Source organism: Mercenaria mercenaria, chromosome 9 (assembly GCF_021730395.1).
Source record: "Mercenaria mercenaria strain notata chromosome 9, MADL_Memer_1, whole genome shotgun sequence".
Classification (NCBI taxonomy): Eukaryota; Metazoa; Mollusca; class Bivalvia; order Venerida; family Veneridae; genus Mercenaria; species Mercenaria mercenaria.
This window is the reverse complement of record NC_069369.1, coordinates 74,086,662-74,103,162: the sequence shown is the minus strand read 5'-3', so window position 1 is coordinate 74,103,162 and position 16,501 is coordinate 74,086,662. Positions and strand designations below refer to the sequence as shown.

At 35.2% G+C, this 16,501-nt stretch overlaps 1 protein-coding gene across 1 annotated transcript in view; it reads right to left on the bottom strand.

Moving 5' to 3' along the window:
* The window catches only part of LOC128559584 (uncharacterized), a 175,054-nt gene that overhangs the window by 151,835 nt on the left and 6,718 nt on the right, over window positions 1-16,501 (bottom strand). The window contains exon 2 of the mRNA XM_053551712.1: window positions 8,401-8,649. Within this exon, the coding sequence (XP_053407687.1) occupies window positions 8,401-8,649 (249 nt within the window). The remainder of the gene's footprint in view (window positions 1-8,400; window positions 8,650-16,501) is intronic.

Sequence of the window (16,501 nt, the reverse complement as noted above, 5' to 3'; positions counted from 1 at the left end):
TTTGTATTCAGTATTGTAGGTATTGTCCGTAAGTATTGACCTGGCACTCATTAATCTTCGCCAATATTTTCGGGCGTTTTCGTTAATTTACGCAATATTAGTATCCTGAAAGTATCTACATTACTAAAGTAACATGTAAATTTAATCGATGACACGGTGGAGTAGAGGTAAGGTGTCTGACCAGCACGCACGTTAACATGGGTTCGAAATCACTTACTGAGTAGATTTATTTTTCAATTTAATGTATTGTAATGTTATCGTTTACATTAATTTATTTGTCATATTTCATGAATTTTGATTGTTTTCTCTTGTAGTATTTATTTTCTGGAACGTTGGTGACAGGTAATTTGTCTTTTTATCTAAGATACTATTAAAACAATTTTATTCCACTTTTGTACAACGGGAAAATATGATTACTCTTAATAAATGAACCATTAATATCACGATACGTTTGATCAAATGAGTAGTAAGTCTGCATATAAAATTTGGGGAAAAAATATATGGTCGGACGTACGACTCTAACCCCAAATCCCGATATTGGCAGGTAAACACTTTGTCCGCACAGCTACCTGTACATGCGACAGTATATCAATTAAGAACGATATATGTAATATTTCGTTATACCGCTACATTGTATTTATATTCGGACACCGAAAATTAATTTACGAAAATACACGGAATATTCATGATTTACCGACAATTTAACTGTTATTGTTTCCGAACTCCCTAACGGTATCAACTTGCTCAACATTTATTACTGACAACATCTCTGTAGCAGGTTTTTTTAGATGAAGTAGTTCCAAAAGATAAATTACAGCAAAATCAAGTATATGGCGGTCGCTCAGTCCCGAATATGTTACAACTTTACATGCTGCATATTATTCCTACATGGTTTCATGTCTCTATCATTTTTTAAAATAAATGTAACAAAAATCTTGAAGCACTTAATGAGATACATGCGACACAATTTTATGTATATTTTCGGCTACGTCAAGGGCCATAACACCGGTCTGACTATGTGATATCAAATTAAAACATTATATACTCAAATGGAAATACTGATAACAATCCTGTGAGGTTTGATTACTCTGGGTCAATACTTTCTTAGATATGTTCGACACTATTTCGGACGGACGGACGGACGGACGGACGAAGGGGAACACTAATTGCCCCGACCAAACATAACTTGGATAGTGCACATAAAAAGATATATTTCATCTTGTTACATTCTCTATGCAAAGGAATCATTTACCACCAGTTGCACCATATATTATACTTAAAAACAGATCTTATTGAAATATGTTTTTCCGCAAATAATGCGCGGTATTTAATAAAGACAATTAACAAAATTTAATCGATAACGCCGTTAGTTATTAATTTATTATGACAGTGCACACAATGGCTGTACGCATATAGATCTATGTAAGTATGTACCTGAGATTATTAAACTTTTTTTTACATTTTACTTCATTTTGAGCACGAAACATTTTTCATTTGCAGTGTCGCACATGATGTGAATAAAAAAGGTGTTATTTAAACAGTACTTAAGCTAGTTGTAGAGAACTGGTTATAAACAATTTCTTTATGGAATAATAAGTTCCCAATCGTTGTTTAACGTAAGATAACACGTGTTTTGATTTCTTATGCGTATTATTATATGAGCCGCGTCATGCGAAAAACAAACATAGTGCGTTTGCGACCAGCATGGATCCAGACCAGCCTGCGCATCAGGATCCATTCTGTTCGCTAACAGTTTCTCTAATTCCAATAGGCTTTGAAAGCGAAGAGTATGGATCCCGACCAGACTGAGCGGAGGTGCAGGCTGGTCTGGATCCATGCTAGTCGCAAACGCACTATGCTGTTTTTTTTTTCATGCACCACTGAGTGATATATTGTTTCGCGTAAGAAGGAAAAATCCGGGTTATTCTTCGATAAATCACACTTGCGAATTTGTTATTTCGATTTCAACAAGACATACTAGTAGAAAAAAATGGTAACTATGTTTTACGACCGTGCTACGCACCTGGATCGGATGACGTCAATGCACGCGCAGGATTATCGCAAAATAACCGTTGTCTGATTTTTCTCTATTTGTAGGATTATTTGTTGATCGTGTTAGAATTATTTTTTGGTGTTGTTTTAATCAAAAGTCAGATTACAAAACTGAATTTAGCATGAAAAAAGTTATAATCCACAGGACCTGTTATATTCTTAAATGCATAATGTAATTTTCTAAAATTAACTGCTTTACGGTTTAATGAAAATATTTTTTTTCTCAAATATTCTCGTGCGACAGCCCTGCCTCTTTGTAGTTATAATCATCATGATCACTTTGATGCTTGGCTTGTTAACGTTCGGAGGTTGATATAAATGTTTACGATCAACACGGTACAGCATGATAAAATTAAATGCAGTTTAAAATGCGTATATATTTAATTTGAAGAAACAAGCGGTAATACTTAATGATAAAAAACAACACTGATAATAACAATAACAATGTGTTCAAAGCAATAATTGTAAATTAAGATACCATTAAAGAATATGCAGAGTTATCTCAACGCATTTTTGCTATTTATTTTCTCAATTAGTAATTGGACGTCAAACTGACGTCAAAATGACGTTACGCATTTGTGCAAAATAGCGTGCGACGTACGAATAAGACGTTTGCGTAACGTCAGAAAAAAGCGGGAAAATGCGAACGCCAAACGCCGCCCATAGCGCCATTTGAGACTTTATCATTTTTTGCGACTTAGTAGCTCGAAAACGAAGTCGGTAGTCAAGGACGTTTTTTCGTTATTTTGCTGAGAAATGCCTTTAAAATAATTGTGTAAATTTTAAAAAAAAATCTATGGACCAGTAAATGCATGCTCCCAATTTATACAAGAAACGTCATTTCTGTAGAGGTCAGATTTTGGAACAACACATGCTAAGATTAATGGCTACAACTTAATTAATCGGGAAGAGTCAGCCGCAAACTTATCACTTAAGGTTTATCACAAAAAAACAGATTGTTTTTAGTAAACGAACAGCATCTTGGCACACAACTTATCTGTCCAATACATGTTTTACTGTTCTGTCCCACAGAGTTGGATACTTAAAATATTCTAAATGAGTTGTCCCCCATTAAATAAGAATGTCGTCTGTAAAGAAATAAATGTAAACAATTGTCAAAAACGATGTTTTACCTAGTTATGTAAAGTTTAAACACTCGCACGATGTTGCAAATGCATCAAAACGAAGACATGTAACAGCTTTTAAAAATGGCGAGTTTAAAGGCGCTGAACTGTCCAGAAGTGTGGCCCCTTCATGCAGTCCCTTTCCGGAATTCAATATATATATTAGTAAATTGACAATGGTTTTGTAGAATAATATAATTGTTTTATATGCTGTTAAATTTTCATGTAAAACAATGCTTTCTTTCTATGATTTGATGACGTTCGAACTTTTTTCTCCGAAACATGGACCTATACCTTAACAAACTCGCGTGCAGTCAGTGTCGCTGTGGGCTAACATTTGTTTGGTGGAAGTGTATTTCATTTATTTATCAAATGATTTTCTTATGATTTTTTATGTTTGAAAAATGCATGAGAAAATGGGGGTAGGGTAAAATTTATGACAATACTGCGAAAACGAAGTCGGTGACCCCTGATTTTTATTTGCTCATTTTACAATAAAATAAATTTATAAGATAATATTAGTTTTTTAAAAAGTTCTATGAACCAGTTTTCGTCCACTGCTTAGTCATTCCGCACGAAAACAATAATTTCATGGAAAGATTTTGGAATGATTTTTGCATAAAATAAGCATTCCTTCAGCAAATAGCGGGAGTATGTATTTGAAAATTACATCACCGTGTAGGTTTCGACTGGCATATTATATAAAATGAAAAAAAAAACTTTTTAAATAAAATGAATGCCCCGAGACTAAATTAATCGCCATGAAAACGACAACGTCACAACTATTTCCGCCTAGGCTTAAAGGTGAAATTTCGACGTCATTTGCTAAAAAGTGTGCATTTGACAATTTCAATAATTGTACATCGGATGAAGATCAACTTTTGCTGTTATCTACGCAATCTGACTAAAGTACTTGATCTTCTAAACGAAGATCTGAGAACGACCCATTCACATTCGTCTTCTGTATATTTTGGATTTCCAGTATTGCTATTTTTATTTTATCCAATCAGACGACCTGTTCGAATGTCAAAGAGCAAGAAAAATGTGCAGTCATTCCAGGGCTCGAACCCGGGACCCCTCGCGTACAAAGTAAGTGGCCTACCGACTGAGCTAACCGGCTATTTGATACATTATGACATAAGAATTGAAAATATCAAAAGTCAAGGCTACAGGTAGATTTGCAAGATGTTGTAAGTTAGGCTCTGATTGGCTAGCGAAAGGGTCGTCAGAACGAGGCAATGAATAGGTCGTTCTCAGATCCTATGCGTAGCGTAATAGGATATGTACTTTAGTCAGATTGTTATCTACGTATGTTATCTAGGATGTAACTTGTTTTTGAAAATCCCGCTCATTACACCTTCTTCCCCTTAACGTTGCACTAAAATAACTAAAGGTCATATGGTGACTTTCCAGCTATGGTGGTGGAGGAAGACCCCAGGTGCCCCTTCGTATTTTGTGTCATCACAAACAGGCACCTGGGTAGAACCAACGACCTTCTGTAAGCCAGCTGGATGGCTTTCTCACATGGAGAATTCAACGCACCGAGTGATGCTTGAACCCCACATCGGTAAGGGTCAAGTGATTCTAAGTTAGGGACCTTAACCACTTGGTCACGGAAACCCTTTCAAATGTTGTAAAGTCAGATTTTCATTACATCATATTACATAATAAGCAATGTTCTTACTTCGTAATATTACTTAAGTAGCATTATATTTTGCCACAACAGTATTATTGAATTACCTCCTACATTTTCTAACTATTAGGTTATATAGCAAGCCTGGGCGAGTCTATGCTAACGAACTTACAATATATCGTATTGTATAACAAGCACTTTTAAGCTTAAACATTCATTAATTCCTACTTTACTGTTGGTAATTTTAGTTCATTTAGTTATTCGTTTGTTTGTTTGGGCTTTAACGCCGTTTTTTAACTGTATTTCAGGTAACCTAACCAGTGTTTCTGGATTCGGTAACAGTACAAACCTGTTCTCCACAAGTAACTGCCATCTTCCCCACATGAATCAGAGGTGGAGGACGAATGATATCAGACACGATATCTTTCATCAAATCGTCACTGAGAACATACGCCTCGCCCGGGAATGAAACTCACGACCCCGCGATCCGTAGACGTACGCTCTCCCTACTGAGCTAAGCGGGCGGGCTCTTTTAGTTATTAGAAACTTTGTTGCATTTTCTTGTTTTAATTCATAATGATCTTGTTAACTTTACTGCATCCTTCTGTTTCTTTGTTCTTAGCTGTATTTGATTATTATGTGACAAGTTTATTTTTTAGCATTTAAATAAAGGCTATATACTAATAAAAGAAATTGATCCTTATTCCATATAAAATTCAGCTGCTTCAAATCAATACATTTGCTTCAAGAAAACGAAAAGAAAAAGGGTGTTTGAATAGTACGTAGTGAAATCCAAGTGAACTGAAGTCAGGTACACCGCATTTCAGAAAGCGGTCCGCAATATAAACACGCTACTTTCGTTTTCCAGTGCACAACACGAAAACATGCGAATTTAAGCAAGAAGAGTCTTATTTTATGTAAAATACATTCCACGAGTGAAATATTGCCCATCCGACCCCAAGAAAATTGCATAGCAAACGTTTACACTGTTGACCATATCTGTTCAAGAAAACTGGTAGCAAAATAATCCTAGGTAAATTTATATCTATTAAATAATCACAATAATTATATGTTAAAATTTATGATAATCATGCAGAATTTATTTCTAAAAAAAAATAGGAAAATTCAAATGCAACAGCATAATATTGAAAACAGGCAAGTCAAACATCATTTCAAAATTTACTAAAATAAAGCCGTAAGTTTTGTCTGAACAGAATTTGTCAATAAATGAAATGAAAACATACTCATACATTTACCCCTAGAAAGTTTGTTTATTTGTTTCACGGTTTGTTTCGGGTTTAACGCCGTTTTTCAACAGTATTTCAGTTATGTAACGGCAGGAATGCTAACCAGTGTTCCTGGATTCTGTACCAGTACAAACCTGTTCTCCAAAAGTAACTGCCAACTTCCCCACATGAATCAGAGGTGGAGGACGAATGATTTCTTACGCAATGTCTTTTATCAAATCGTCATGGAGAACATACACCTCGCCGAGGGCTCGAACTCATGACCCTGAGATCCGTATATCTGCGCTCTCCCTATTGAGCTAAGCGGGCAGACCCCAAGGAAAAAATTTCCTAAGCTATTTCATAACATTTAACATTTATAAAAGTTATATACATTTTGTTATACAAGTCTTTACGCCTTATGCTTCATTTTTAAATATTTCTTTACTGATGTTTACTGTCAAGCCTATGCTTGTTTTGAGACATCATGTATGTCAGTATGATATTTATATTCTATGGTTTTCCAGACGGTTCTATCATATATACTGATAAACAGGGTGTTAGCATTATTTTAAAGGCTGGATTATTCTTGGTTTTTTCCAGAGTCTTCCTTTTTATTCATGGTTATACGCAAAAGTGCTTGAACCTTCCATAATGCTTTAAACAGTGAATTTAATATTTATATTTGAGACAGGATTTATATTCTTTGGATATACTAAATTCAGTTTGGCATCTGTGTGGAATATTTGGAATAAATACTGATTGGATTTAAATTAACCAGGACAGGATTTGAATTAGACTATACGGCTAGTTAATATTTGAATTATTACCTTCAAATTAAACCTAAGGCTTGTTATTGTTAACAATTGCTTGTTTGTTTTCTCTGTTACCTTTAGTATTCTAAGTAACAGCTAATTGTTACCTTTAGACTAACACCTGACTGTGAAAAGTGACCATGGATTTTGACGAATCGTAAGTATTAACAAGAAGCTGCGTTCAATAAACGCTTGATGCCCCCGGTGGCATCCTTGTCGATACATAGCGACATAAGTCCAAAACGAGGTCAAGTTCAAGGTCAAACTGAGGTCAGGTGACGTCTGAAGATGAGGAATGGTCACAGGTTACATCTACATTAGTATCAAGTCATTCTAGTTAGGGGTATTGATGCTAGACGAAACGGTCCCATTTGGTTAACCAAGAGATGGCCCATATAAAGCAACCTAAGTCCAAAATGAGGTCAAGGTCAAGGTCAAACTGAGGTCAGGTGATGTCTGAAGATGAGGAATGGTCACAGGTTACATCTGCATTAGTATCAAGTCATTCTAGTAAGGGGTATTGATGCTAGACGAAACGGTCCCATTTGGTTAACCTCGTACGGACGTCCGAACGGACGGAAGGACGGACGGACAGGTCAATCACTATATGCCTCCCGCATCAGTAGATGCCGGGGGCATAAAAATCCTTAGTAGAAGCTCATCTAAAGGACATTAATTTGTGCATTTTTTGAAAATTTCCCAGTGTAAACATGTAGAAAATTGAGCACAGACCCTAGGTGCTATGCTGTTAATGAATCTGAATAATTAGAACACTGGACAGACAGAGGGTCACCAAACGAAAATATTAAGTAGTTTATATCGGACCCGCGGTTAATGTAAGATTTATTACAAAGTTCGTATACACTTTTGCTTGATGGTAACCAAGGAACATTTCTACTAAATCTTAAAATCAGGCAAACAGTATATTTGAAGATTTTTAATTTTCTGTTCACATTGCCATGTGTCTAACGTATCAGAATCTCTAAAACATTCTATGTAGACAGTTATCAAATAAACATGTGTGTACAATTATATAAAAATCAGGCAAGCTTTATCTGACCAGTAGATTTTAAAGCTTTTCACTGTATGCATATGGATATAAGTACATGTCCTTTAGAGACAATGCTTTCCGACAAATTGAATATCTTGTAAAACTCTTGGAAGATTCGCCTAAGAAACATTTGTTTGAATATATCTTAAAATTGGTCTAGCACTTCCCACTAATTAAAGAAAGGGAAAAGTGCAAACGACGGTATCCCCTTATTGACATATTTCTGACGAATCTAAATATTTTGAAAAAATCAGTTTCAGACTGTTGACTAAAGCCACAGCAGTCATATATTTTTCCAATCAGAATGGCTTGCACAAACTTGATGAAGGGAACTTTATAGATCTGAAAACCGAGCCAAATGTTTCGGACAATATATTTGAAAACGTTCCTTTCTTTTACCATAGCAAGTAAATGAACAGGTAGATTTAAACGTTCCACTGCCATGTTAATATGATGGTGCAGTCATATTATAAATCTCTACCAACTATGAAAATCATACCTATATCATCAGAAAACGTAACCATGACAACATTTTCTTGCTCTGCATGATAGTCCATAGTATCTGGTATCAATCCTGTTTTTGCCTCTAGGAAGTTGCATAAACAGTCTTTGGTTGTGGTTGGATTTAATCCTTTTATAAGAACCTTGTTCTTGTATGATGGTGGCAGTGCAGGAGGAAAGAACAAAGAAGCACTCAATTCTTTGCCTTCAACGTGGTGGTGGCCTTTTCTGACAACACTTTCTGCATCTAAAAATGCATCAAAATATTTCAGCAAAAACAAAGATAAACAATACATTAACATGGCTCAAATATCTTTATCAAATGTCTCATCTGCAAGAATTGCACAACTTTTGAAGACAGTCTTACATAAAACTATATTCCTATCCGGAAGGTTACAAAGGACGATATAAGGTTGAATTATGATGCTATACCGGTACATGATACAGAAGAAATTCTGTAACAGGTATGCTTTTAATAATTGACTTCACAACAGCATTTGATTCCTTGGTGAAAATTCCATCAATTGGAATAAGTTATTTCATAATGACATATAATAATGTGTAACTATTAATGGACACCTTTCAGACTGGTTAAGTATCTGTCGTGGTTGCCGCCAGTGTGATTTGTTTTTTCAACTTATATTTTTATACTACGTATGTCTGGAAAAACGTAATTATGATAAAACAAAACCAAAATACTAAGGGAACTAGGTAAAAAAACACAGAGTTTCTGTTGTTCCAATATGACGATGAAACAACATTATTAGATGAAAATGAAAGATCTCTAAAAATTCTTTGCTAACTCAGAACTGAACAGCAAAGTGAATAAAACAAGTGGGCAATAAACCCTAAAGTGCTCACCTGTGTAAAAGACTTCAAGTGTGTTTGTTTTACGTAATGAAGCAGAGATAGGTATATATAAATATCAAGGCTCTAGCGTTTATGGATTCAGAGAAAAAGATATTTAAAGCTTCTTTCATATTTTCATGTCACACACATGGGCATGGATATTTTTAACCTAGCGCAATAATTTGAATTAGAATGTGTCTGTAGGACACATGGTGTGGCCCCTACTAGAACATTTGTCACAAATAAGGGGCAATAATTCAGATGTTTGCAGTCTTAATGGGGTATATCCTAAACAAACATTTTATGAAAAGGATTCATTATTCTAGGTCATATACTTTTTGAGCTATAAGCATCTCAAACAACAAATCCACTATTTTGACTATTTCAAGGGCCATAACTCTGTAATAAGCAAAAAGATTCTCAAGAAGAATGCCAAGTGTGCAAGGTCACATCATGATAAAGACTCAAGCAAGGTTTCATGAATTTAAATCAAATTCTTTTTGAGCTAGGCACATAATTAGGTAAAAATGTGCAATTTTTCACTATTTCAGGGGCCTTAACTTTAAAAATAGGGGGTGGAGCCAGCCAAACAATAAGAGGTGCGCAAGTTCATATCATGATAAAGACTTATAAAAGTTTTCAACCATTTATATTAAATACTTTTTGAGCTAGGTGCGTCACAAGGTGAAAATGTGCATTTCTGACTATTTCAGAGGCCACAACTCTGAAAATAGGGGGCAGACCCAAAGACAAATAAAAGATGTACAAGTTCATATCATGATTAAGACTCGTGCAAGGTTTCATGAGTCTATATCAAATACCTTTTGAGCTAAGCGTTTTTGTTAACTATCTATTCCTTTGATTTGACCCTGTGACCTAGGTTTTGACCCGACATGACTTAGATTCAAACTTGACCTAAAGATCATCAAGTTTAACAATCTGACTAAGTTTCACGAAGATACAGTCATGAATGTGGCCTCTAAAGTGTTAACAAGCTTTTCCTTTGATATGACTTAGTGACCTAGTTTTTAACCCCAGCTGGCCCAGATATAAACTTCATCTAAAGATCATCAAGATTAACATTCTGACCAAGTTTCATTAAGATATGGTCATAAATGTGGCCTCTAAAGTGTTAACTAGCTTTCCCTTTGATTTGACCTGGTTACCTAGTGCTGGACCCGACATGACCCATATTCGAACTTGTCTTAACAATCATCACGTTTAACATTCTGACTAAGTTTCATGAAGAACTATGTCCTAGTGACCTAGTTTTTGACCCCACCTGAACCAGATTTAAACTTGAACTATAGATCATCAAGATCAACATTCTGACCAAATTTCATTAAGATATGACCATACATGTGGTCTCTACAGTGTTAACTAGCTTTTCCATTGATTTGACCTGGTGACCTAGTTTTTGATCCTACATGACCGAGATTCAATCTGGACCTTGAAACCATCAGGATTAACATTCTGACCAACATTCATGAAGATACAGTCATAAATGTGGCCTCTACAGTGTTAACAAGCTTTTCCTTTTCCTTTGATTTGACCTGGTGACCTTGTTTTTGACCCCAGATGACCCAATATTGATCTCCTCCAAGATTTTACTGAGGATAACATTCTGACCAAGTTTCATTATGATTGGGCCAAAAATGTGACCTCTACAGAGTTAACAAGCTTTTCCTTTGATTTGACCCGGTGACCTAGTTTTTGATCCTAGATGACCCAATTTTGAGCTCGTCCAAGATTTTATTAAGAGTAATATTCTGGCCAAGTTTCATAAAGATTGGGCCAAAAATGTGAGCTCTAGAGTGTTAACAGTCAAATTGTTGACAACGACGGACACAGGGCGATCATTAAAGCTCACCTTTGAGCACTTCGTAGTCAGTTGAGCTAAAAATCGGACTACTATTGAAAAAGATATGGCAGTTCCGAAAGAAAATGGCTGATCATGGAGGCAGCCATTTTAGTGGTTTATGACGTCATTGACACACTGCTGAATTCTTTATGTAGCAAATAACGTTTTAAATAGATTACTTTTTATATGTTTCTCGAGTGTAAGTTTTAAAACAAATATTTTTTTCATTATAGCAGGAAAAAGTAGAGGAATTATTTTACAGAAATAAGTAAATTATTTACAATGTTCAAATGTGTATCTTAGAGTTTAATAAATCCGCCATTTTTCTTGTTGTCAACCACAATGACATATTTATGTTATCTGCTCATAACTTTTTTTAATTTTTACTTAGATTTAAAAAAAAATCGTTCACTTCTTTAAATGATTTAAGAAATTCTAGCTGACGTTATAAACGCAAGAACAACGTTGCCTTTCCCTTTAAAATCCTTCGATATAGACCGGACACGAAAGAGGCCCTGTTCATGCCATGTTACCATTTGACTGCCAAGTGTGACGGCCTTGACCAAAGGGTCTGAATGGTGTGCATGACACATCGTCTTGTTGTATGGTACATCTGTGCTAAGTAATATTAAAATGCCTTCATGGATGGCAGAGTTATGGACCGGATAGGAGAAAAAGCTTTGTTGACCTTTGACCTCAAATAGTGACCTAGACCTTTGAGCCAAGTTTTGCGTATGACACGTCCTCTCATCATGGGAAACATTTATACCAAGTAATACAAGAGGGCCAAGATGGCCCTAGTTCGCTCACCTGAAAAACACACCATAACACACAGTGTAAACATGTTTAACCTAGTGTTCATGGAAAAAAATATTCTGACCAATTATCATTAAAATTGGAGCAAATAATCTTGAGTACAAATAAGTATTTTCTTTGATTTGACTTAGTGGCCTAGTTTTTGACCCCAGATGACCCATATTTGAACTTGACCAAGATTTTATCAAGGCTATCATTTTGACCAAATTCCATGAAGATCAATTGAAAAATACAGCCTCTATCGCATACACACGTTTTTTCTTTGATTTGACCTAGTGCCCTAGTTTTTGACCCCAGACTACCATATTCGAACTTGACCTAGATTTCATCAAGGCAACCATTCAGACCAAATTTTATGAAAATCTAGTGTAAAATGCAGCCCATACTGCATACACAAGGTTTTTCCTTGATTTGACCTAGTGACGTAGTTTTTTAACCCCAGATGACCCATATTCAAAGCTGACCTAGATTTCATCAAGGCACTCATTCTGACCAAATTTCATGAAGATTAATTGGAAAATACAGCCTCTATCGCATACAGAATGGTTTTCTTTGATTTGACCTAGTGACCTACTTTTTGATCCCAGATGACCCATAATCAAACTCAACGTAGATTTTATCCAGGCAATCATGCTGACCAAATTTCACGAAGATTAATTGAAAAATACAGCCTCTATCGCATACACAAGGTTTTTCTTTGATTTGACCTAGTGACCTACATTTTGACCCAAGATGACCCATATTCAACCCTGACCTAGATTTTATCAAGGCAATCATTCTCACTTTACTTCAGGAAGATCAATTGAAAAATATAGCCTCTATCACATACACTGATTTGACCTAGTGACCTTATTTTTGACTCCATATGACCCATATTCAAACTTGACCTAGATTTCATCAATGTTATTATTCTGACCAAATTTTCAAACACGGCCTAGATTTCATAAGGGTTATCATTTTTTCTTTGACTCAGGAAGATCAATTGAAAAATGCAGCCTCTATCGCATATACAAGCTTTAACTTTGATTTAATCTAGTGACCTACTTTTTGACCCCAGATGACCCATATTCAAATCTGACCTAGATTTTATCAAGGCAATTATTCTGACCAAAATTCATGAAAATTAATTGAAAAATACAGCCTCTATCGCATACACAATGTTTATCTTTGATTTGACCTAGTGACCTACTTTTTGACTCCAGATAACCTATATTCAAACTTGACCTAGATTTTATCAAGGCAATTATTCTGACCAAAATTCATGAAAAGTAATTGAAACATACAGCCTCTATTGCATACACAAGGTTTTTCTTTGATTTGACCTAGCGACCCTACTTTTTAACCCCAGATGACCACTTTTCGAAATTAGCCTAGATTTCATCAAGGTAATCAGTCTGACCAAATTTCATAAATATTACTTGAAAAATATACAGCCTCTATCACATACACTGATTTGACCAAGTGACATTATTTTTGACTCCAGATGACCCATATTCAAACTTGACCTAGATTCCATCAATGTAATTATTCTGACCAAATTTTCAAACACGGCCTAGATTTCATTAGGGTTATCATTTTTTCTTTGACTCAGGAAGATCAATTGAAAAATACAGCCTCTATCGCATATACAAGCTTTAACTTTGATTTTTTTTTGACCAATTTGAGTTATTAAGAAATTTAAATTATTAATATTAGTTTAAGTTGACCAAATCCTAATAGGGATACTCTTCAAACTTTACATTTTTTCATGAAATGCTTGTCACGACAAAAGAAGAGAATGGTAATCACACAGTCTTATATTGGTATCAGGATAAACGACTCAGACACATTTATTTCAGAACTAATTATCACATGGTTAAGAAGATACCTAAATTATCAAACAAAATATTTAACTTTTACCACCCAGGAATATCAATATCTTACTTATTTTACTAAACTTTGTGCTGAATTTAAACAAGAGGGTCATTGACCCTTAAGCGCTCACCTGTGTACAAGGTTTCAAATGAGTTTATGTAACATACTGGCACAAGTACAAAGTTAGATTTCTTCTACGTAATCCTAATAAAAGCACATTATATACTTGTCATACACATTTTTGAACTTTGGGTAATAATTTGAACAATTATAGTAGACAGTACAACTGTGATATCACACGCAAACTATCAAGACTCTACCTATTATTGATTCAGAAAAGAAGTTTCTTATATATAAGCCTACAGTAAGTACATGTCACGCACAGGGGCATGCACATTTTTTACCTTAAAACACTAATTTGGACAATTATGGTAGAGAGTCACACCCTTATATCACATGCCAAATAACAAAGCTCTAGAGTGAAAGATTTTTAAAGTCTGATAGCTGAAAACCTATTTCTTACCAAAACGACCCATATGTTCAGTGAAGCAGAACCATTTAAATAACTTAAAAAAGAGGGTTACCCACAGATCATTTGTGTAAAGTTTCGTCGAAATCCATTTTGCGGTTTTGGAGGAGATGTGTCCATGAACCGTGACCACGTCCTCTGGCGGCCATATTATTTAACGAATAAAAAAAAGAACACTATCTGTAGAAGGTCACACAAGGACCATGTGTGTAAAATTGCTTTAAAATTGGGCTAACAGTTTTATACAAGAAGTTTCTACTAAATACATATATGAAAAAGTGAACATGTCCCCTGACAGCCATTTTTTTTCACAAATCGGAATAATTTGAACAATCTTAGGAAAGGGTCACACAAGGACCTTTTGTGCAAAATTATTTTAAAATCGGGCTAGCAGTTTTAAACAAGAAGATTTTTAATGTTTCCCCTATATACATATATAGTGAAAAGCAGCCACGCGCTCTGATACCTATGTTATTTGACGAATCAAAATAATTTGAATAATCTTCGTAGAGGGTCTAACAATGACCATTTGTGTAAAAATATATCAAAATCGGGTCAGCAGTTTCAGCCGAAGGTCCCGCGAGGGCTAGGAGCGCCTTTAGATACCATGTATGACGTGTGTCAAATATGAAGTAATATTGAAAACAAATGAGAAAAATATTTCCAATACCATGCAAATTGAATTACGTCTCCAGCTGACATGGGGGCCGTCATTTTGAAAGTCTTCATTATTTAGGTGCTTATTGGTCAAAGTTATACTCAATCGCTCATTGAGTAAGACCAGAAATGTTGATTTTTTGGAAAAATTAATTACGAAAATATTTACGACAAAACTAATATGTATATATTTATCTTTATGGACAACTTTATCAATCTGTCTCCAGTCTGATTTTATATGCTGAAATTTCATTGAAAAATGAGCGAACTACGACACGAACGCTACATTACAAATAACGTGTTTTGAATCCGAAAATACTACCAGGAACAAAAGGGAACTGTCAAGGTATTGGATTTTTATTCCGTTTTTTTTTTAAACAAAATATAAATTGCTACATAAATCTTCTATATATATGTAGTTCGTAATACGTCATTTAAAGCACGAGAGTCATCTACACCCGGGGTGTAAGATGGAATTTTCCAGCACCTGTAAAAATACCGAAAATCCTCGTGTAGTATGCAAAAATAGATCATATGCAGGGTGTAAGAATCCGGTCTTTTTATTTCAAAGTTCAAGGTCACAACCTAAATATAAAGGCCAACTTTCTATCAGGGCCTCACTACAACTTACAAAATAACTGTCAATGTAAGTCATGAGAAAAGCGTGGATATTGTGTATGAATACAAAGGGATTTAAACAAATGTTGGTCATATTTTGTCTACCTGATAAGTTGTTTGAAAAAGGACCTATCTGATTTTTCTTTCACTTTTGATCAATGTTTAATGTTGGCTTCAGTCTATTGATCAATTCAGAGTTGTCCCCCTTTGATTTATTTGGGTAGGTACCATCTCTAATACCTGTCCCTGGAACATAATCCAATAACCATTTGAAGTATTGTCTTTAGACTTAGCATGTAATTATGTAGGTGGCAATGAGACGATGGGCCATCAAAGATCAAAGTCACCAATTTTTGTGAGTACTGTTAATAAATTTCAAGTGTAATACTAACAAAGATGTAGTATCATTGTTCCACGTTGTGTGAAAAACTTCAGAGGGAGAAATAATTGTGATGTCATACTAAGAGGCAATCTGACTAAAGTACATCTCCTATTACGCTACGCATAGGATCTGAGAACGACCTATTCATAGCCTCGTTCTGACGACCCTTTCGCTAGCCAATCAGAGCCTAACTTACAACATCTTGCAAATCTACCTGTAGCCTTGACTTTTGATATTTACAAATCTTATGTCGTAATGTATCAGATAGCCGGTTACCTCAGTCGGTAGGCCACTTGCTTTGTAATCGATGGCTCCCGGGTTCGAGCCCTGGAATGACTGCACATTTTTCTTACTCTTTGACATCCGAACAAGTCGTCTGATTGGATAAAATAAAAATAGCAATACTGGAAATCCAAAATATACAGAAGACGAATGTGAATGGGTCGTTCTCAGATCTTCGTTTAGAAGATCAAGTACTTAAGTCAGATTGTACTAAGAGGCGAACCAATATTATCTTTTTTCGGCTGGAATAT